The 21,209-nt window shown below is 45.9% G+C and overlaps 1 protein-coding gene and 1 long non-coding RNA gene across 2 annotated transcripts in view; both read left to right on the top strand.

The window, feature by feature from the left end:
- The window catches only part of HELZ2 (helicase with zinc finger 2), a 51,428-nt gene extending 32,029 nt beyond the window's left edge, over positions 1–19,399 (top strand). Inside the window, exons 10-20 of the mRNA XM_083507294.1 lie at positions 2,419–2,504; positions 3,507–3,641; positions 3,995–4,150; positions 6,722–6,866; positions 7,878–7,994; positions 10,379–10,574; positions 11,651–11,785; positions 13,569–13,790; positions 15,072–15,228; positions 16,782–16,949; positions 17,573–19,399. Of these exons, the coding sequence (XP_083363420.1) occupies positions 2,419–2,504; positions 3,507–3,641; positions 3,995–4,150; positions 6,722–6,866; positions 7,878–7,994; positions 10,379–10,574; positions 11,651–11,785; positions 13,569–13,790; positions 15,072–15,228; positions 16,782–16,949; positions 17,573–17,697 (1,642 nt within the window). The 3' untranslated portion in view covers positions 17,698–19,399. The remainder of the gene's footprint in view (positions 1–2,418; positions 2,505–3,506; positions 3,642–3,994; positions 4,151–6,721; positions 6,867–7,877; positions 7,995–10,378; positions 10,575–11,650; positions 11,786–13,568; positions 13,791–15,071; positions 15,229–16,781; positions 16,950–17,572) is intronic.
- Positions 1–21,209, top strand: part of LOC310708966 — a 190,386-nt gene that overhangs the window by 22,025 nt on the left and 147,152 nt on the right. The gene's annotated exons all lie outside the window — the stretch shown is intronic.

The following is a 21,209-nucleotide window of genomic DNA, read 5'->3' as shown; positions in this document are numbered from 1 at the left end:
TAATAATAATAATAATAATAATAATAATAATAATAAAATTTATACCCCACCCTCCCCAGCCGAGACTGGGCCCAGGGCGGCTAACAACCAATAATAAAAACAAGTTGATTGAAATACAACTTAAAAAACAAGATTAAAATACAAAATGCAGCCTCATCACAGGAGGAGAAAGGAAAAAAGAAAGAGGGGGAGGGAATCAGACTGATTCTATGCCAAAGGCCAGGCTGAACAACTCTGTCTTACAGGCCCTGCAGAAAGAAATCAGATCTTGCAGGGCCCTGGTCTCATGAGACAGAGCGTTCCACCAGGCTGGAGCCTATGTTGAAAAGGCCCTGACTCTGGTTGAGGCTAATCTGACTTCCTTAGGGCCCAGGACCTTTAGGGTGTTCCTATTTATGGACCTTGAGGCTGTCCGTGGGGCATACTGGGAGAGGCGGTCCCGTAGGTACGGGGGTCCTAGGCCGTGAAGGGCTTTAAAGGTCAAGAGCAGCACCTTAAATCCGACCCTGTACTCCACCGGGAGCCAGTGCAGCTGGAAAAGCGCTGGGTAAATATGCTCCCATGGCAGGGACCCCATAAGGAGCCTCGCTGCAGCAGTCTTTGCTAACCTGGTGCTGTCCAGTTGTTTACAACTCCCGTCAGCCCCAGTCGAGCTGATGGGAGTTGTAGTCCAAAATGTGGGGGTGGGCACTAGGCCAGCAAAGGGCACAGCTTGCCAGTATTGGGCACAACTGGTTTGCAGCAAAGGCAGGAGAGTGCAGTTTCTTTTCTTCTTTTTTATTTATTTTTTATTTCAATGCAAAATTATAACAAAAAAACAAACATTGAATCCAAAATAATACCATGCAAACAAGAAAAAAAGAAGAAAACAGAACACACACAAAAGAACAAAAAAACCACACACATCTACAAATAAAACCATATCATCATTCTAATCTAATCTAATTACATACATATACACATATTGACTTCCTTCCTTTGTTCTAAGACCTCAAAATTTTTGCTCTTAGTAAATTGTGTCTAATGTAGATTACTTCCATCATTGTAGTTTTTTACACCATTTTTCTTTTTCTTTAACCCTGTAAAGCATCATTCATTACATACCGATATACTTACTCCAGAACAATGTTTTTTCATATACTCTTTAGCACATCCCCATTCTTTTAATAATTTCTGGTCTGATTGTCCCCTTATGAATGCTGTGAGTCTTGCCAGATTTATATATTCACAAAATTTAATTTGCCATTCTTTCATTGATGGAATTTTTCTCCCTTTCCATTTTTTTTTGCTATAAGAGAGTGCAGTTTCCATGGTGGTGCTCCCTTGCCTTCACTGCCATGGTGAGTAGCGGTGCTGTCACAGCTGGAAGTCCAGCAGAACAGCAAGGCCCCACCTCACATATGGGCACCAATGACCATGAAGCAAAATCTCCCCACATTGAGACATTTCCACCACATATGGTGATTGTTCCTTCTTTCTCTTTATGCAAAAGCAACATTGGCCCTCTCCTGCTATACTTCCAAGGCCATTCTATGGCTATTTTAACACAGGGAGAGTTTGGCACAAGGGAGGATCTCGGTTTTATTGGCACTTAAAGCCAGACCTAACAAATCAACAGTTTCCAGAACAGTTTGAGAACTGCCAGCTTTCAGAATTTGCACTTCTCCTAATTGTGCAATGCTGTTTTCCAGCAAAGTAGCATGTGCATGAGAAGGGCATACGTTGGTGAAGGTAACATTCTTGAATGCATGCTCTTAGAGGAAATAAGTTTGCAGAAAGGTGCCTTTTATGCAAAAATTGCACACACAAATGTGTATATCTGGAGAAATTCACACTAAATTGCTGGTGTATTTTCACGAAGAGCTCTTTTAAAATCACACACTGACGCAGGGAATGCGAGGAACCAAATAATAATAATAATATATTAATAATTTATTATTTATACCCCGCCCATCTGGCTGAGTTTCTAGGCAGCTCCCAATCAAGTGTTAAAAACAATACAGCGTTAAATATTAAGCACTTCCCTGAACAGGGCTGCCTTCAGATGTCTTTTAAAGATAGGATAGCTGCTTATTTCCTTCATATCTGAAGGGAGGGCATTCCACAGGGCGGGTGCCACTACCAAGAAGGCCCTCTGTCTAGTTCCCTGTAACCTCACTTCTCGCAATGACGGAACCGCCAGAAGGCCCTCAGCACTGGATCTCAGTGTCCGGGCAGAACAATGGGGGTAGAGACGCTCCTTCAGGTATACAATACAAGTACAGTACAAGATTAGAAAAATGACAAACCGAGAAATCAGCACATTCTCCCACCCCTAGCTGGAACCTTTCCAGACTCTCCACTTCCTTTTTTTTCTTCCATGCCATCCTGCTTCTCATTGGCTTTAACCTCACACAACATTTCTTCCTTTTCCTGCAGCCGGAAGGAGACCGCCATTTGGAAACTGGAGCACGCGACTGAGCTTGCTCAGCAAATTGCCCTCGGCAAGGAAATCTCTGAAAAACGTAAGTGGAAGCAAACTATAGTGTTTTGTAACAACCATAATAGGCTTTGATGCTCCAAAAGCAACCATGATTTGGATTGTACATTATTTCAACATTGTATATTTACATTGTTCTAACCTGCCCAGGGATTTTTATGTTGAAGTTTGCATAAGAAATCTAATCCAATATTGTCACTGTCTATATTTTCCAATAATTATTAGGGTTGATTGATTCACGTGCCTTTTAACCGATTGACCAGTTGATTATCTACACAAATGAGTTTGCATATCACCAGAACCTGCATATTGGTTGTAATTTTGAGATGCTCAAAATAATAATAATCTTTAATGCTTTTGTCAGGGCTTGCAAGATTCAAGGTGCAATTGCATGCACGCTGATCAGGATTTTGCTGTCAATTTGAGGCATCAACTCGGAACTAGGGGTGGGGGACAAATTTGCCCAGAGTGGGAGAATTTTTTCCTGGGGATTCAAGTACAGAGGCTTACACCCATTTCGCAGTTGGTCAGACTTTATTTTGTAACGCATTACAGGACAAAGCCCAAAGGGTTTAAAGAGTCCACTCCCGCTCTATACCAGGGTCTCCCGCTGTTTTTGGACTACAGTTCCCACCATCCCAGACCACTGGTCCTGCTAGCTAGGGATGATGGGAGTTGTAGTCCAAAAACAGTGGGACCCAAGTTTGGGAAACCCTGCTCTATGCCTGCTTGATGACTTTTTGCAGTTCCACCACCTTCAACAGTAATATATCACATTATATTACACCTTGTAATATAATGTAATAATGCATTGAATAACATTCAAAGCCCTCAAGATTCATACTTTAGTGTTGAGTGATACTTTAGGGAGGAGTGATACCATTTAAATGTGAAATTTTCACGCGTTTTTTAAAATCAGAAAACGAAAAGCGGGGTTTAGCAGATTTATGACTGAGCGCAGGCGAAAATGATGCAATTGATGTTTTGGATGTGTGTTTTACATTGTTGTTGTTTTAAAAATACACAGCAGTGAGGCAGTCTAAGTTCTGGGCACTCAAAAGCTTTGATCTTCCTGGAAGCTTCCGGAAACTCAACCCGAGCCAGAACCGTGCCATTTCAGAGGCCTTGAGAAAGCCTTTCACACTCATCCAAGGCCCGCCAGGTGAGTTGACAGCATGGGGGGGTGCGCAGTTGATTCTTGGTGGGGTGGGGGTTGGGGTGTCGCTGATATTAAATCTGCCCCAACTGTTCCATGACTTTATTTATACATATCTCATTAAAAATCCCATTAGAAGTTCAGTAGAACCAGCGCCAAGTCAGGGATATCTGCGCTGGTAGTTCAGTCGGTAAAGCATGAGACTCTTCATCTGAAAGAGTGGTGCGTTCCAGCTCCATGTTGGGCAAAAGATTCCATCATTGCAGGAGGTTAGACTAGATGACCCTTGTTTTCCCTTCCAACTCTATGATTCTGTAACGGCAGGCCCCTCACTGCTATTTCCCCTCCTCCTTGTCCAGGGACTGGCAAGACCGTGGTTGGTGCCCATATCGTCTACTGGTTCCATCAGCTGAATCTGGAAGAAAAAGGGAAGGGTCCAACTCTGGATGCTGAAGAAGCAAAGAGCCACATCATGTACTGTGGGCCGTCAAACAAATCCGTTGATGTTGTTGCTGGTAATTGTCTTTGTTGAGTGCAGAGGATCCATTCTTACATCATGGAGAAGCAGTCAAAGTGGAGATTGTTTGGGGTGTAAATTTGGTTGGGCTGTTCCCGTCACAGCTGTGCTCCATCCCTCTGCTAATACCCCTCTGTCATTGAAAGTCTACTCAATATTGATCCAGGGTAGATTCCAATGTATAGTTAGCAGAGTAACAACTTAAACACGTTGCAGGATTCCCCCCAAAATAGACCAGAGGCAATTAATATTTCATCCAGCAGAGCTTTGCTGCTACTGAAGGCAAATGAGCATAATGGTCACAAATCCAATACAAATAAATTCCTTCCAGTAGCACCTTAAAGACCAACTAAGTTAGTTCTTCGTATGAGCTTTCGTGTGCATGCACACTTCTTCAGATACACTGAAACAGAAGTTGCCAGATCCTTCTATATAGTGAGAAGGTGGGGAGGGGTATTACTCAGAAGGGTGGTGGGAATGGGAGATTGGCAGGTAGCTGAGATGAGCCTGTTGACGACTCTTAACGACTGTAATAGGTCTTACAGGAAAAGGCAAGGGGTGAGAAGGTGAAAAATGGCTTAGTCATGTATAATGAGATAAGAATCCAATGTCTTTGTTCAAACCAGGTCTCTCCATGGTAAACAAATCCAATACATTCAGGATTGGCACTGTCCATAAGAAATCCAGTTGCAGCAGACTTAAATTTAAAATAACTTATAATAAGACTAAACCTTAACACTATATACAGAACACCACACCAGAAGGAAGAGAGACAGAAAGAGAAAGTGAAACCCAGGGTCCTTCTGGCCTCTTATTATAGTCAGCATTATTATAGTCATCTCTTATTGACAGAAGAGATAACAGAATCATTTTACACCAGCTATACTCAGCTTCTCTGAAGGAATAACCCAAACATCATGAACCTTCTGCTTGTTTCTTTCACATATAGAAGCTTCCAGAACCCTCTTGAATTAAATAGAATTGGAAAGATCTCTTCACATCAGATCAATACTTTCTGCACTAACTGACACCCTTCTTCTACTTCCTGAATGCCTTTAAATCCCCTGTAATTCTCTCTACCTGTCTGAAACGTCACTTTTCAGGATGTGACCTGCGGTGAGGTGGAACTTCTTGAAGAGTGTCGACCCGATAGTCAATCCCAAATTAACGTTATTGAACAAGCAGGGAATAGCAAAAAGAAAGAAAAAAGTGTTTAAAACAAATAATGCGAAGTTTAATAAACTTGGATTGTTGTTGTTAATAATAATAGGTCCCGCTGAGACTCCAAAGGGGCTTACACAACTTCAAACACACAGATAAAATACAATAAGCCAAAAACAAATAAAAGAGAATCATTAAAAAATTATTAAACTGTAATAAAATAAAAACATTTAAAAGCAAATCTATTAAGTTACAGATAATAGAAACAATAAAAACGGCACTGTTAAAAGGAGATTCCTTAAAACTACAATCTTCACCTGCCAGCAGAAAGACAGCAAGGAGGGAGAGTCCTTTAAAAAATTGTCTGGTGTCTGCTCTGCATAAGACACTCTCCCTGAACTCCAGGGTGGAGCGGTAGTTTGCTGCCTGTCCTGCTCCTAATAATAATAATACTGTTAAGAATAATAATATTGTCAATGTACAACCTGTGTGGGATGCGGGTGGCGCTGTGGGTTAAACCACAGAGCCTAGGACTTGCCGACCAGAAGGTTGGCGGTTCGAATCCCCGCGATGGGGTGAGCTCCTGTTGCTCGGTCCCAGCTCCTGCCAACCTAGCAGTTCGAAAGCACGTCAAAGGGCAAGTAGATAAATAGGTACTGCTCCAGCGGGAAGGTAAATGGCGTTTCCGTGCGCTGCTCTGGTTCGCCAGAAGCGGCTTAGTCATGCTGGCCACATGAAGCTGTACGCCGGCTCCCTCGGCCAGTAAAACGGAATGAGCCCCGCAACCCCAGAGTCATCCGTGACTGGACCTAATGGTTAGGGGTCCCTTTACCTTTACAACCTGTGTACAATGAAATTAACCCTATGCCCTAAATGGATCCCCACTCCTCAGTCAAGCCAGCCTTCTGGTTTTCCTGCAACAGTAAGCTGGCTATCAACTTCGCATGACTCTTCCCCGCCTCCTCCAACGCAGGCAGAGCAATCCTCAGTATAAGAAGCTGCCAGAATTTATAGTGACTTAAATTCAGCCCACTTTAGTAGCACCAGCTGAGCCAGCAAAGCTATGCCTGAGCCAGGTTGAGGGAGGTATACAGGTATTTCCCTGACGGAGCTGGAATGAGGGACTTGTGCTAATGTAGCCCTGGCTGGGCCCCAGTTTATCCCCAACAGCCCAAGATCCACCAATTCCCAACAATTTCGTGCTGGTGGCTTTGGACTGCACTGTTGGAATGTTTGTGAATATTCCGCGACTTCGTAGCAAATTGTACGGGCAGGGCCTGTCAATTGACAGCCGAGTTTAATTTGTGGTATAGGAACAGCCTAGTGTCTGTAGCATCTTAAGTTTTGGGTCGCTTTTAATAGCCTGCAGAGTTCATTTTTCAGCCTAGCTGTTTTGCTGCCTCTGCAGAGATGCTGTTGAAGATGAAGAATTCTCCGAGACCCTTGAGGGTGTATGGAGAAACTATAGAGACCATGGATTTCCCCTATCCAGGAAGCAGCCTACATGTGTCCCGGAAATCCCAGCGGGACGCGAAATCCAAGCCGGAGATCAGGTTCGAACTTCAATTTCTTCACAGAATCAGATATGTAGACATTTTTCTAACAGTGCTTAAAGTTAAACCTGCTTATTTATACGATTTGATACAGCTGAATGTTGTTTCTTTTCTAGTGGGAATAATACATATAAAACAGATGGTATACCAAACCATAGTTTGGTGCTACAAGGATAATCCTGGATGCAATATTTGGCTTGTGCACTTCCCCTTTTCTTTTCCTTAGCCCTGTGTTGAATTAGTTCCTTCCTGGTTTCTGGCAAACCATGGTTTCCCATTGCGTCTGAAGAGACAAACTGTGGTTTGTGCCTACCCTGGAAACTAGGATTGCAACTGCAATTTGAAGTTGGTTTGATGCAACAAGCACAAACAATATTCTGCAGATCTGGATGTTGTGGCAAACTATACTTTGGTACAAACCAGGAAGGAGTCAAGGAGACAAAGAACATTGGGTGGGGAAGAGAGAGAGGAGGGTGGAAAGAGAGTGTTGCAAATGAGCTCAATATTCCTTCCAGACTTGTGAATAAATAATGATTAATTGATTTGCAGTGTAACCCTTTGCATGTTCATTTGGAAACAAGTTCTACCAAGTTTTCTGGGGCTTTCTCCCACATGTGTGTGCTAGGATTTCAGCCTCTGCATGTTTACAGATCAAATTAAAGCAAATGACATTTTAGCAAAGGGAAATGGAGGTGCTTTTTGAGAAGTGGGTTGGAGGAAACTTAATGAGCCCAAGCTCCCAACGTCTTACAGGCAATGGACCTCTTCATATATCTTTCCATTTTGTCTAGCAGCAACACATCAGAATCCAAAACGGCTCTAAACAAAATGAAAAGGGAGCCTGAATTCTCAGTTTTGTCAATAAAACGGTCCTGTTCATTGACTAAAGCTTTAATTGATTAAATGATCTTAAAGCTTGTAGCCCTAGTAACTTCGAATGATTTGGGAGAAAGCTTATTGCTTGTGCATTGTGTTTAGTCTTTAACTTAAAAGGTAATACTTTCTGCACAGGGACATAACTCTACACTACATGATCCGTCGTCCACCGAACCCTTTTGCGAGACAAATCTGTGAATTCGATGCACGTGTGAACAGAGGAGAGGAGATAACAGAGGATGAAATTAACGAGTGAGTGCAGTACAGATCTAGTTTTCTGCCAAACCTTCGATGGAGAAACCTTTTATCTTATTACTGCTTTGATTTGCATTCTGAGATTTCAGAATCAGTCCTTCAGACAGTCCCTTGGTGATAGGCAGTCTCATGGGCCCAGGTCAAATGTAATGGTAAAAATGGTAAATGGTATGTGAACGAGCCCTGTGGGCCTTCCACCCTCCTGGCTCCCTTTCTAATATGTGTCAGAATAGGAGATTGAAAGCTCCTGCTTTTGATCTGTAACAAACCACAGTAGCCTGTGATGTCTTCACTCGGAGAAGTACAGTTTGCTTGAACTATGGTTTGCTTGAACTGTGGTTAGAGAACAAGCCAGGTTATTAAACCTCAGTTTGATTCTGGTTTGTTCTCACTAACCAGTTTCAACAAACCACCATTTCCCAAGCATGGACATCACAAAGAACTGTGGTCCTGTGGGGAAGCAGGATAATGGGCTAGATCAGGGGTCGGCAAGTTTGATCTTGCCTGGGCCGGATTGATCCTGCGGAGATCTCTCTGTGGGCTGGACTTTCAGCGTCTGTGCATGCGCACCCGTGAAAGCAAGTCCCTGCGCTGTGCTGCACCAGTTTAGCGCAGCGTGCAAGCGGGCTTCTCAGTTGGGGGGCGGCTCGTGGGCCGGTCAAACGACCTCTGCGAGCTGCTTCCGGCTAGATGGACTTTGGTGTAATTCAACGGGATTCTTAAGTTGCTCTTAGCTGACTATGATGAAGTCCCCTGAGTCTTCATTTTCTTTCAAAAACGTCAAACTTTTTAAAACCCTCGAGAGGTACAGGAAAGGTTCTGACGCTTAGTTTGCTGAAGTCTCAGAAAGGAAATGGCACACCAGGCTGGATTTTATGGGGGTTTGGATTTGGGGACCTCATTCTGTTCAGCCTCTCCGCACCCCTGGTTCGTATGTTCAAAATTCCACTATTGGACGGGGCTTGTTGCTACAGCCTCATAAAAGAACTAATATCTGAACCAGCAGCTGCTTATCTGTGGCTTGCCTCAGTCAAAAATATACTCCCATTCCCACAAACATGGTGGCCTTGTATCTTGGTGACATAACATATTACTTCGCCTGCTTCCTTCCAGGGCTCTCACAGTGTGGTGTAGTGGCTAGAGCGGTGGACTCGTAATCTGGTGAACAGGGTTCGCGTCTCCGCTCCTCCACATGCAGCTGCTGGGTGACCTTGGGCCAGTCACACTTCTCTGAAGTCTCTCAGCCCCACTCACCTCACAGAGTGTTTGTTGTGGGGGAGGAAGGAAAAAAGGAGATTGTTAGCCGCTTTGAGACTCCTGAAGGGGAGTGATAAAGCGGGATATCAAATCCAAACTCTTCTTCTCCTCATGCAGTGGGTGGCTGTAAGGAAAGCTAAGTGCATTCTCATGGTGCTGGGCTCTTAATCTGCTCTCCAAACAGTATCTATGCTCCAATCTGGCAGAAACATGCCAAAGCACAAAATGTGCAGACTTTGCTCCCCTCCTAGTGGCGCAGCAATAAAACTGCTAGCACATTTGCAAAGCTAAAGCGGGGTCTGGATGCAGAATCCCACTCTTGAGATTCTCAGCTTCCCTTTTCCCCCTTTCTGGATCTCCCCCCCCCCACATTTTTTAAATTCAAGTTTCTAAGCTTTATGAAGATAGGCTTCAAAGTGTGTGAGTGAAGCTTGCTGAAGTCCCATTGGCCAGAAGAACAATAACAATAAATTTATTATTTATACCGCACCCATCTGGCTGGGTTTCCCCAGCCACTGGGCGGCTTCCAACAGAACACTAAAAATAGAATAAAACCAAACATTAAAAACTTCCCTAAACAGGACTGACTTCAGATGTCTTCTAAAAGTCGGATAGTTGTTTATTTCCTTGACATGTGGTGGGAGGGCGTTCCACAGGGCGGGCGCCACTACCGAGAAGGCCCTCTGCCTGGTTCCCTGTATCTTCACTTCTCGCAGTGAGGGAACCAGCAGAAAGCCCTCGGAGCTGGACCTCAGGCTAAACGATGGGGCTGGAGACGCTCCTTCAGGTATACTGGGCCGAGGCTGTTTAGGGCTTTAAAGGTCAGCACCAACACTGCTCAGAAACGTACTGGGAGCCAATGCAGGTCTTTCAGGACCGGTGTTTATATGGTCCCAGCAGCCACTTCCAGTCACCAGTCTAGAAAAAGTTGGGCAAGATGGTCAAAATGAGTGGAATCAGTTATGAGAGGTTTTCGGGGTAGGGGAAGCTAGACTGCCAGAGTGCAGAATTGTATTACTATTACTATTTATTAATGGATTTAAAGGGGATATAGAGGCATCTGCCTCCTTGTAAGGTTTTGGGTCATGTCAAGGTACTGAGCTGTCTCCATTGCGGTCTTGCAGTTATAAGCAGTTGCTAACCAAAGCCCGGTCGCATGAGCTGAAGCGCCACGATGTCATCCTGTGCACATGCACCACTGCCTCTGCCGCATCTCTGATAGACCACCTGCAGGTGAAGCAGGTGCTGATTGACGAGTGTGCCATGTCCACCGAGCCAGAGACCCTCATCCCGCTGGTGAGCTACAAGAAGATGGAGAAGGTGAGCCGGCCGCTTGCGATTACAGCCACGGCGGTTATGCTGATGGCTCGTTTATTTAGATATCCCTCAACGCCCAGACGGGTTCCTGTTTTATTTCATGAGGTTGCTGCCAGGGTCCCCTGTAGATTGCTGCTGGACTGCAGCTCCTGCAACTGACTACTGACCAGGCTGCTTGGGAGTTGGTGGGAGTTGGAGTCCAGCCGAATGGGGGGGGGAGGGCACGGGCGGCACGCTGCCAACCGCCAATTTATTTACTCATTCATTTGTTCAATTTATTAAACTTGTCACCCAAAGGTATCCAAGTGACTTTCGGCAAATAAAAAGGCACAATACATAATACGACGGGGAGGGAATCATATAATACAGTGGTCCTCAATTGGTGGTCTACAGACCACAGGGATCCATGACACCTACAGTCATACCTCAGGTTGAATTTGTTTCAGGTTGAACATTTTCGGGTTGCGCTCCATGGCGACCCGGAAGTAAAGGAACATGTTACTTCTGGGTTTCGCCGCTCGCGCATGCGCAGACGGTCAAAATGATGTCATGCGCAGAAGTGGCGAATCGTGACCTGCACACATGCAGACGTGGGTTGCGTTCGCTTCAGGATGCGAACGGGGCTCCAAAACGGATCCCGTTCATATCCAGAGGTACCACTATACCTGTCTATTGTCCGAAACTTCCTGTTTTGGGGGGCTGTGAGATCGCAGAACCCAAAAATGTGTGCTTTAGGGCTCTGTGCTCTCTTGTGGTTCATGTGACTCACACGGGCCAGTTTTGTGCTGGGACATGTTGGAGGGAATTATTATTATTATTAATAGAATTTATATATAATCCATTTTCACATAACTCCATGGCGGGGGAACGACCCCATAGCAGCCATATAAATAGTAATGAACAACATTAGCAGCACTCAAATAATAAACAAAGTGATACTCTGGCTCACTAACAAAACCTCAACCTCCCCCCTAGTCCAAAAACCATTCACATCACACCAATAAGTTTCGCCTGCTTTGCAGCTGACCCGGTTGCTCCTTCTCAGCATAGCGGGCATCACCACAATTATTTCCTTCCAGGTGGTCCTACTGGGAGATCATAAGCAGCTGAGACCCGTGGTCCACAATGACTTCTGCAAGACCCTTGGGATGGAGACGTCGCTCTTTGAACGCTACAAAGACTGGGCTTTGATGCTGGATATCCAGTACCGCATGGTAAGGGACGCAGCTGCTTGTTGCGAAGTTGAGGCGAGGCTGCCAAAGCATGGCGTGCCGCCTCCTGGGTTCTTTTGAGGAAAGGAGGAATTGCAGCAGGATGCACAATACTTAGTTCACCTGTTCTGCCTTTTGTTTCTTGCTGGATCTGTCCCCCTTGTGCTGGTTTATTGGGGGATACTGCGCTAGATCATTGGTGTGGGTTTTTTTGTTTGTTTTAATCTGTTTCTCACATGGTGACATTATCTCCAATATGGTTCTTTACACTGCATGAGTTTTAGTGCTGATAGCTGCCCTGGGCACATTTTTTGGGGGGGCGGGAGGCAGGTGAACACCACTAAATACAATATTGGCCCAAATATAATAATAATTTATTATTTATACCCTGCACATCTGGCTGGGTTTCCCCAGCCACTCTGGACGGCTTCCAGCAAAGATGAAAAATACACTAAAATGTCACACATTAAAAACTTCCCTGAACAGGGCTGCCTTAAGATGTCTTCTGAATGTCAGGTAGTTGTTTATCTCTTTGACATCTGGTGGGAGGGCGTTCCACAGCGCGGGTGCCACTACCGAGAAGGCCCTCTGCCTGGTTCCCTGTAGCTTTGCTTCTCGCAATGAGGGAACCTCCAGAAGGCCCTCGGCGCTGGACCTCAGTGTCCGGGCAGAATGATGGGGGTGGAGATGCTCCTTCAGGTATACTGGACCGAGGCCGTTTAGGGCTTTAAAGGTCAGCACCAACACTTTGAATTGTGCTCGGAAACGTACTGGGAGCCAATGTAGGTCCTTCAAGACCAGCGTTATGTGGTCTCGGCAGCCGCTCCCAGTCACCAGTCTAGCTGCCACATTCTGGATTAGTGTAGTTTCTGGGTCACCTTCAAAGGTAGCCCCACATAGAGCGCATTGCAGTAGTCCAAGCGGGAGATAACTAGAGCATGCACCACTCTGGCTAGACAGTCCGCAGGCAGATAGGGTCTCATCCTGCGTATGAGATGGAGCTGGTAAACAGCTGCCCTGGATACAGAATTGACCTGCGCTTCCATGGACAGTTGTGAGTCCAAAATGACTCCCAGGCTGCACACCTGGTCCTTCAGGGGCACAGTTACCCATTCAGGACCAGGGAGTCCTCCACACCACACTTTTTTTTCTTTCCAAATTCTGATCGTGAAAAGTTAAAGTGCGGCTTACGCTGCCGGCAAAGCGATGCGGCTCCCCCCCCCCCAAGCAGCCCAGGATCGCGGGGCAATGGCACCAACTTGCCCGCTGCTCCCAAGCCTCCCCCAAGCCGCCGAATTTTAAAGGTGCAGCTTATTTGCGGGTGTGGCTTATATTCGGCCCAATGCGGTAAATGAATTATTGCAGCCCTTTGCTACCACTCTCCCCAACATTTGGTATTCAAAGGTAGAATGCCACTATATATGGCAGTTCCATTTAGCGGTCATGGCTAAGAGATGCCCCGCATTGTGGACAGGGCAGGTTCCATGTTGGGATCCTTAGGAGAGAGATTGAAAATAAAACTACCTTTATACAAGCCTGTGACGAATCTACACCAGACTTTCCCACATAATACTTTTAATTGTTCCTTTAACTGTACTTGTGGTTATGTGTGTGTGTTTTCCCTCAACACGCTTGTTTTACCCTATAGTTTATGGATGTGGATATTTTATAACTGATTTTTAGACTTGTAAACTGCTTAGAAGCCATTTTGGCACGTAAGCGGCTTATAAATTTGCTGCTGCTGTTGTTACTAACAACAAATGCCTGCCTTTTTTCATCCCATCAGCACCAGGACATCTGCCAGTTCCCCTCCGAGGAGTTTTACAACAGGAGGCTAAAGACCTGTGCCAACCCTGCCCGCGGACACAGCACCCTCTTCCACAAGGACAGGGCCGGCTGCTGCGCCATCATCTTTGGCCACATAGAGGGGAGGGAGAAGAGTCTTGTGGTCTCCACAGAGGACGGCAACGAGAACTCTCGGGCCAACTTGGAAGAAGCGGAGCAAGTGGTGAGTAAGGAGTAAGGGTTTGGCTCCTTTCGGTTGTCCCTCGTGAGGAACGCACTGAGAGTAAACCCCGAAGGGGGGGGGGGGAATTACCCTCCCTTATGGGACATCTTTGGGAGAAGGTAAGGCTAAGGAAAAAAACCTGTACAAATCTGAAGTGAAGTCTCTAAGTTGGTTGGATGGCACCTTGTCCGCCTCCTTCCAGCAACTCCTGCAGCCAAGCTGGTGCCAAATGTCTTCCTCTGCTTTTCTTTGGACCCCATCAGCCAGGCTGAGAAGGGGGGTCTTGTTATCTGGGCAGCCTAGGACCTCCAGACAAACTGTCCAGTCTTGCACCCCAGGGAGGTATCCTTAGGGGTGCTGCCAATTGCAGCAAAAACAGCACGGAAGGCGGCAGTTCCAAGTTACCTTCCTCTACAGCCACAGCAGGCGCTGTGATTCTCCAGCAGTTTGACTTCACCTTTGAATGCCAACATCTATCCGCCATCCAGCAGTTATTAAGACCGTGGTACCTTGGTTTACAAACTTAATCCATTCCGGAAGTCCGTTCTTAAACCGAAACCATTCTTAAACCGAGGCGCGCTTTCCCTAATGAGGCCTCCCGCCACTGGTGCCCTTCCACCGTTCAGATTCCGTTCTTAGACCAAGGTAAAGTTTGCAAACTGGGACACTGCTTCTGGCTTTGCAGAGTTCTTAAACCGAATCGTTCGTAAACAGAACTGTTCTTGAACCGAGGTACCACTGTATTATTTGCTGTATTTATACAGGTCGTCTAGTAACATGCTACTTCTGTGACTCACAATAAATAAGATATTAAAATAGAAGAACCAAAGAAGTATATACCAGGATAAACCCTTTTCAGCCTGCAAAGAAAAAGCTAGTTACAGCTAGAACACAGATTTTTAAGATCACAGTTTATTTCTTTGCATGATTTGATTTTTGTTGTTGTTTTTAAATATTGCAGCAGGCTCTCCACTGTTGACTCATTTTTATCTTCATCAAATTCCTTGTACACCATTTAGAGAGTATTCCAATTAGCCAGTATATAAGCTGTCAAAATAAATGAATAAAAATAAACTGAGCTTTGGGATAGCTTTGCAGGGGCAATCAGATGTTGATGGACTTGCATTGCCTATCAACCCCAGTCAGCAGTCAGGGATGATGGGCTTTGTAGTCACAACAACATCTGGAGAGCCAACCCTAAATTGGAGACTGAAGGCAGGTTTCCATCTTGGGTTCTGTGGGTGAAGTAAACAAAGATGCTGTCTTTTCGCTGCCTTTCAGGTGAGGATAGCAAAGCAGCTGACACTCGACAGAACCACCAAACCTGCCGAGATTGCCATCCTGACTCCTTACAATGCTCAGGTGGTCGAAATCAAGAAACTTCTTCTCCAGGCAGGGCTGCGAGATGTCACCGTTTGCACCATCATGAAAAGCCAAGGTAAGTCACGCCCGTGTGACACGGGGCACTGTGTTTTAGCCAGCACAACCTGCCGGGTGTTGATGGCCTTCACGCAGCGCAGAGTTAACTGTGGAACTCTCTGCCACAGGGAGCAGCAATGGCCACTAGCCTAGGTGGCTTTCAAAGAGGATTAGACAAATTCAACTAGCCGTGATGACTGTTGGAGGCAACAATTCTTATTAATACCAGTTTCTGGAAACCACAGGAGGGGAGAGAGGGCTGTTTGGCTTAGGTTCTGCTTGCAGGTTTCGCACGAGCATCTGGTTGGCCGCTGTGTGAACAGGATGCTGAGCTAAAAGTGCCTTTGGCCTGGACTAGTAGGCTCTTACGACCTGAGAAGCAGCCACCCTGCACTGGGAAAAACATCCTGTGTCTGCACACACGCGTTTATAATTATCCCTACGGCTAATCTTCCCTGCTCTTCCCACTCCCAACTGCTAGCTTTGTGAGCGGTGCAAAGGAACGAAGTTTGTAACTTCCATTTGCTGCAGCAAGGAACTGCTCTTGATAAGGCTATCTTTTTCTGATAGCGCAAGGAAAAGGGAAGAGCCTGGGAAGTGTTGGTGCTGACCTTTAAAGCCCTAAGCGGCCTCAGTCCAGTATTCTGAAGGAGCGTCTCCACCCCCATTGTTCTGCCCGGACGCTGAGGTCCAGCGCCGAGGGCCTTCTGGCGGTTCCATCATTGCGAGAAGCAAAGCTACAGGGAACCAGGCAGAGGGCCTTCTCGGTAGTGGCACCCGCGCTGTGGAACACCCTCCCATCAGATGTCAAAGAGATAAACAACTACCTGACATTTATAAGACATCTGAAGGCAGCCCTGTTCAGGGAAGTTTTTAATGTGTGACATCTTAATGTATTTTTAATCTTTCTTGGAAACCACCCAGAGTGGCTGGGGAAACCCAGCCAGATGGGTGGGGTACAAATAAACAAACAAACAAATAATTTTTATTAAAATATAACTTTATTGAATAATACAATCAAATTTCCAGATATATCTGCAAAAACACAATTATTTACATATTTGCCAAACATAAACTGTGAAAGAAGATAGAAAATAAGAAGAAACGAAAAAAGAAAAAGAAAATAAAGAAAAAAGAAAATGCTGTTTTCCATAAACAGTAATTCCAGAATTACACTTACATACATTATAAAATAAAAATCTTAATTAACATATCTTAAAAGACTTCCACCGCCTAAACCACACTTCCTTGGTTATTTAATTCTCCTTTGCCTCTGTTCTTCCCTTCCATCCCTTTAGATCCCTTAGGATCTTCCATAATCCTTATTATCATCATCATCATCATGCTTGCCGGTATCCAGTTCTCCTCTGAATACCAAGTGAATCACAAGTGAGGAGGATGCTGTTGCACTCATATGCGCTCCCCATAATGTGCCCCTGCTTGGCCACTGAGACCAGGACGCTGGGCTAGAAGGCACTTTGGTCCGAACCTTGGAAGGGCTTTTCTCCTCGTGTTCCTACCAGGTTCCTGGGTGGAGCTGGGCTTAACCATGTTGCAATTTCTGGCCTCCAGGAAGCGAATGGAAGTACGTCCTGGTGTCCACCGTGCGGTCTTGCTCCCGTTCCGAGGTCGACCGGAAGCCTACCAAAAGCTGGCAGAAGAAACACTTGGGTTTCGTGACCGACCCGAACCAGATCAACGTCTGCATCACTCGGGCGCAGGAAGGGCTCTGCATTATAGGTAGGTGACCTATATGCCCCACGGAGGACCTCAAGGTCCATAAATAGCAACACCCTAGAGGTCCCGGGCCTTAAGGAAGCCAGACTAGCCTCAACCAGAGCCAGGGCCTTTTCAACACTGGCCCCGGCCTGGTGGAACGCTCTGTCTCATGAGACCAGGGCCCTGCGGGATCTGATTTCTTTCCGCAGGGCCTGTAAGACAGAGTTGTTCCGCCTGGCCTTTGGCTTGGAATCAGTTTGATTCCCTCTCCCTCTTTCTTTTTCCTTTCTCCTCCTGTTGATGAGGCCGCTTTTTAATGTTTTAATGTTGTATTTTAATCTTGCTTTTTAAGTTGTATTCACTCAACTTGTTTTTATTATTGTTTGTTAGCTGCCCTAAGCCTGGCCTTGGCTGGGCTATAAATTATTATTATTATTATTATTATTATTATTATTATTATTATTATTGGTATGTGGCTTAAGGGAAACAGTGAGAGGTGGGCAAGTCCGTTGCTGTGGAGCCTTGTTCTTGCTGGAAAAGATGCCTTCTTCAGAGGATGAAGCTGAAAAGAGAGGGATGGACTGCTTTTCGTTGTTGCTTAACTCTTCTCTCTTTCCCCCAACCCCCCCCGGCTTTGCTTACAGGAAACCGTTACCTCCTGGAGAGCAACCCTTTATGGCGTAGACTCCTCGAACACTACAGGAGCCGCAGATGCTTCACTGACGCCACTGAGATCCAGGTCATGAAGGTGCAGGCAATTCGCCGATGAGAACCCACGGCTCTTGGGGGGGGAACCCCTCTTTGTTTTTAAGGCACCTGTTTCACAGGCACCTTTTTAGTGAACACGATAATTGCTGGCCGGAGGCAGAACCAGTGGCCTGTCTAGCGCATGGGAATGGTTACTCAGAAGCTACTGTGTAAAGAACACGCCTCTGGGATGATATGCAAGGCGCTACCGTTTTAGCCATTCAGCCGGGAAGAAAGCACAACGACCGACCTCCAACCTTATTTTGGTGATTGCACTAGACTGTGGCCAGCACAGCACCACATGGCTCAGGCAGCATGAGCTTGTGATGTGCCTGAGTGGGCCTGACTCTGCCATGCTGCCTTCTCGTAAACCAAGGGACATGGGGGCTGTGTCAGTGGTGCTGCCTTGGACGCTGGACTTCTCTGGATGGCACCACTTGCCACCCTGTGCTGTTTTCTGAATGCATTCCTTTTGATTTTGTGTATATGTGTAGAGAATCTTTTAGAATGGGGGTGGGCAAAATGTTGGGTGGCTCTGTGGACACGCCGCCTGTCCAGTTTGGGATGTGCATCTTAGCTTTTTGCTTTGGGGTCCAAATGGATGCTGTAGAAAACCAAAAGGAGGTCCAAAACAGGATGTTCAGGATCCCACCCGTCTGCCAAAGGAAACTGCACCAGCCCTGCTGCAATTGCCGCACCAATTCCTTGCTCAAAGCAAGCAGACCAGCTTAGTGCATTTGGGGAAGAGAGACACCGCAATGTACAGAGGACCAAGCCCAAGTTAAGTTTTTGTTTTTTTAATAATGAGCCATTAAACCCCAATCACTTACTCAAGGTGGCCTCTCTCCTGGGGAACCTTTTTGTACAAATGTTTTTAAAGTGGCCATTTTAAATTTTTTACTTGAAAAGTGTTTCCTCCGGGCAAGAATATAATGTATATTTTTTTGTAGCTTGCTTTTTAAAAGTTGCACCTACTGTAGAACCGCAAACCCTTGCAGTGCAAGTCTCCAGAAAATAACCTGGCATGCCAAGAATGACCAGGCGTTGCAAAGTAGCTTTTTCTCCACACACACCGCCCATGATCTCTGTATGGGCCTTGATGATGTCATTTCCAATCCAGTGCCTGGTCAGGCTAGGATAACTGAATGTAGCTGCCCAGCTTTGCTGGGTACCGTCTCCCAATATCACATGGCTTTGAGAACCTAGTTCAGCAGATCCGTGTGCATTGCACTGTTTCCACACGGGTTGTGTGAACTGCACCAGAGGAGAGGCTTACCTTTTATCATTACATTAAGTGCCTACCTTAAAACAGAAAGTCTGCATGAGGCTTGATGCACAAGGACCTTGATTCTCAAAATGAGTTGCCAGTCAGCTTTTGCTGGACTCTGCTGTTCTGGCCTGGCCTCATCCAGCTCTGCAAAGCCCATGGAGGTGAACTGAGCCGTGTTTGTAGTAATTTGCTGAAGCTAGACTACTTTTTTTTTCAATAACGAGGGTTGTGGGGACTTTTTCTGTTCCGGCACCTCTCCACTGTCTTTATATTGTCGTGATGTATATATGGGGCTGCTTTTTAACAGCAGGGTGTGGTGGGATGAGGGTCTTAGAATTCTGCAAGCGGCAAACCTAATTATTGTGCAAACCTTTGGAATCCCCTTTCTCTTAGCATGAGGGTTTCCCCTCTAGAAATGTTTACTTATTGTCAGGAGTCTTAATAGCAATAAAAAGGGGGGGGGGACTCTTTTCCCTTTAGTTCTACCTCGATTGTTTTAAATGTGAATGTTTGAACTTTGTTAGTGCAAATGCAGCTTCGTGAATCACTTTGCTCTGGAACGGGAAGGAAGTTTTGGACAGGAGTGCTGATCTTATAATAACAGCAGCGGATGTATAAAGAAAGAGCAAGTCAATATACAGACATAATTGTATCCTGGCACTCACTCGCCCTTTCTTTGTGCAACGGTGATGGAAGCTTTTAAGCCAGCCTTGGAAATTAAAGCTGCCGGCCCATTTTCACTAGCCTTCATGCTTACTACATGGGTAGCAAGTGGCATAAAAAGAAAATAAGCTCCACATTTTATTACATAGAATAATAAAGTTTCCATTGCAGGCTGCCCAGAGGGCGATCCTTACTTGCCACAGGCGACTAGGCATATGGCTGTTTACATTTTCATTTTAAACTCTCCCACCTCTGTGCCCTGACTTGATATCTTCCCCGCCCGCATCCTGTCTCCCTTCCACAATCTTGTGCTTTGGCAACTCTGGCCAACATGGCCAATGAGAGTTGCGGCCCCAAAGGTGGAGTTCTTGGGAAGGCAGTAAGATTGGTTGCTGTAAGCCACAGGAAGGAAGAGGGCTCTTGTTTTCGAATCCTTCTGGATTTCCCAAAGGTATCTGTTTGACCACTGTGAGAACAGGATACTGGACTAGATCGGCCATTGGCCTGATCCAGCAGGGCTGTTCTTATGGGAGACACCAGGTTGTGTTCTTTCTGCCCATTCTACATTAGCTACAGTGGTGCCTCGCAAGGTGAAAAGAATCCGTTCTGTGATTCTCTTCGTCTAGCAGTTTTTTTGTCTTGCGAAGCAAGCCCATTGACGGATTAGAGGATTAGCGCTATTAGTGGCTTATCAGCTTATCGGATCAGCTGATAAGCGGCTTAGCGGCTTAGAAAAAGGGGGGGGGGAGGAAAAAACCCCCGCAGGAACTCGCAAGACATTTTCATCTTGCGAAGCAAGCCCATAGGAGATTCGTTTTGCGAAGCACCTCCAAAACGGAAAACTCTTTCGTCTAGCGAGTTTTCCGTCTTGCGAGGCATTCATCTTGCGGGGCACCACTGTACTCTGCTCCTGGCCAACTCTGTTCCTTTCTTCCACTTCCAACTTTGTGCCTTATACAGTAGCTGCTGCATACCTGGCAGAAATCTACAACCTGCACTTTGCTCTTTCCCGAACCATAATTGCCTCACCTTTCCCTCACCCTTCTGCTAGGTTAGCAAGCTGTTGACTCCCGCTTTCCCCTATCTGACCAATATCTTTATCCAGAGGGCACAAGCTAGGTTATAGCAAGGAAATACAAGGTAAAATCTTTGTTCCCCTGTAGCAGTGACCTCAGGTACCCACGCCTGCTGGAAGTCTGTAGTCAGGACCTTTTACAGTTCTACGTGGCTGTGTTTGGTGATTGTTGGAGAGGTACTGCTAGGCGCAAACCCCTGGGCTCTTCTACTGCACATACTTGCTGAAATGAATGGGATGTATGTAAGTGGACCTGTGCACAGGTCTGCATTGCAGCGGGTTGGACTAGATGATCCTCAGGGGTCCCTTCCAACTCCACAATTCTGTGATTCCAAGTCTGATTCATTTCAGTGGGGCTCGCGAAGGAGGACTTCCTCGCGGAGTCTATTGTGAGGAGCAAACGCTGCAGTAATTGGCTGTGTCTTAGCCTCAGCATTCAGCGACTGCAAGTGATCCACTTGCTTTTCGTCAGTAGAATTTTATCTGTCAAATAGCTGCAACGTACGTGGCTTCAAGAAAATGTTCA

This window comes from Podarcis liolepis (genome assembly GCF_965112155.1).
Source record: "Podarcis liolepis genome assembly, chromosome: 6".
NCBI lineage: Eukaryota > Metazoa > Chordata > Lepidosauria > Squamata > Lacertidae > Podarcis > Podarcis liolepis.
This window is presented reverse-complemented; position numbering and strand designations above follow the sequence as displayed.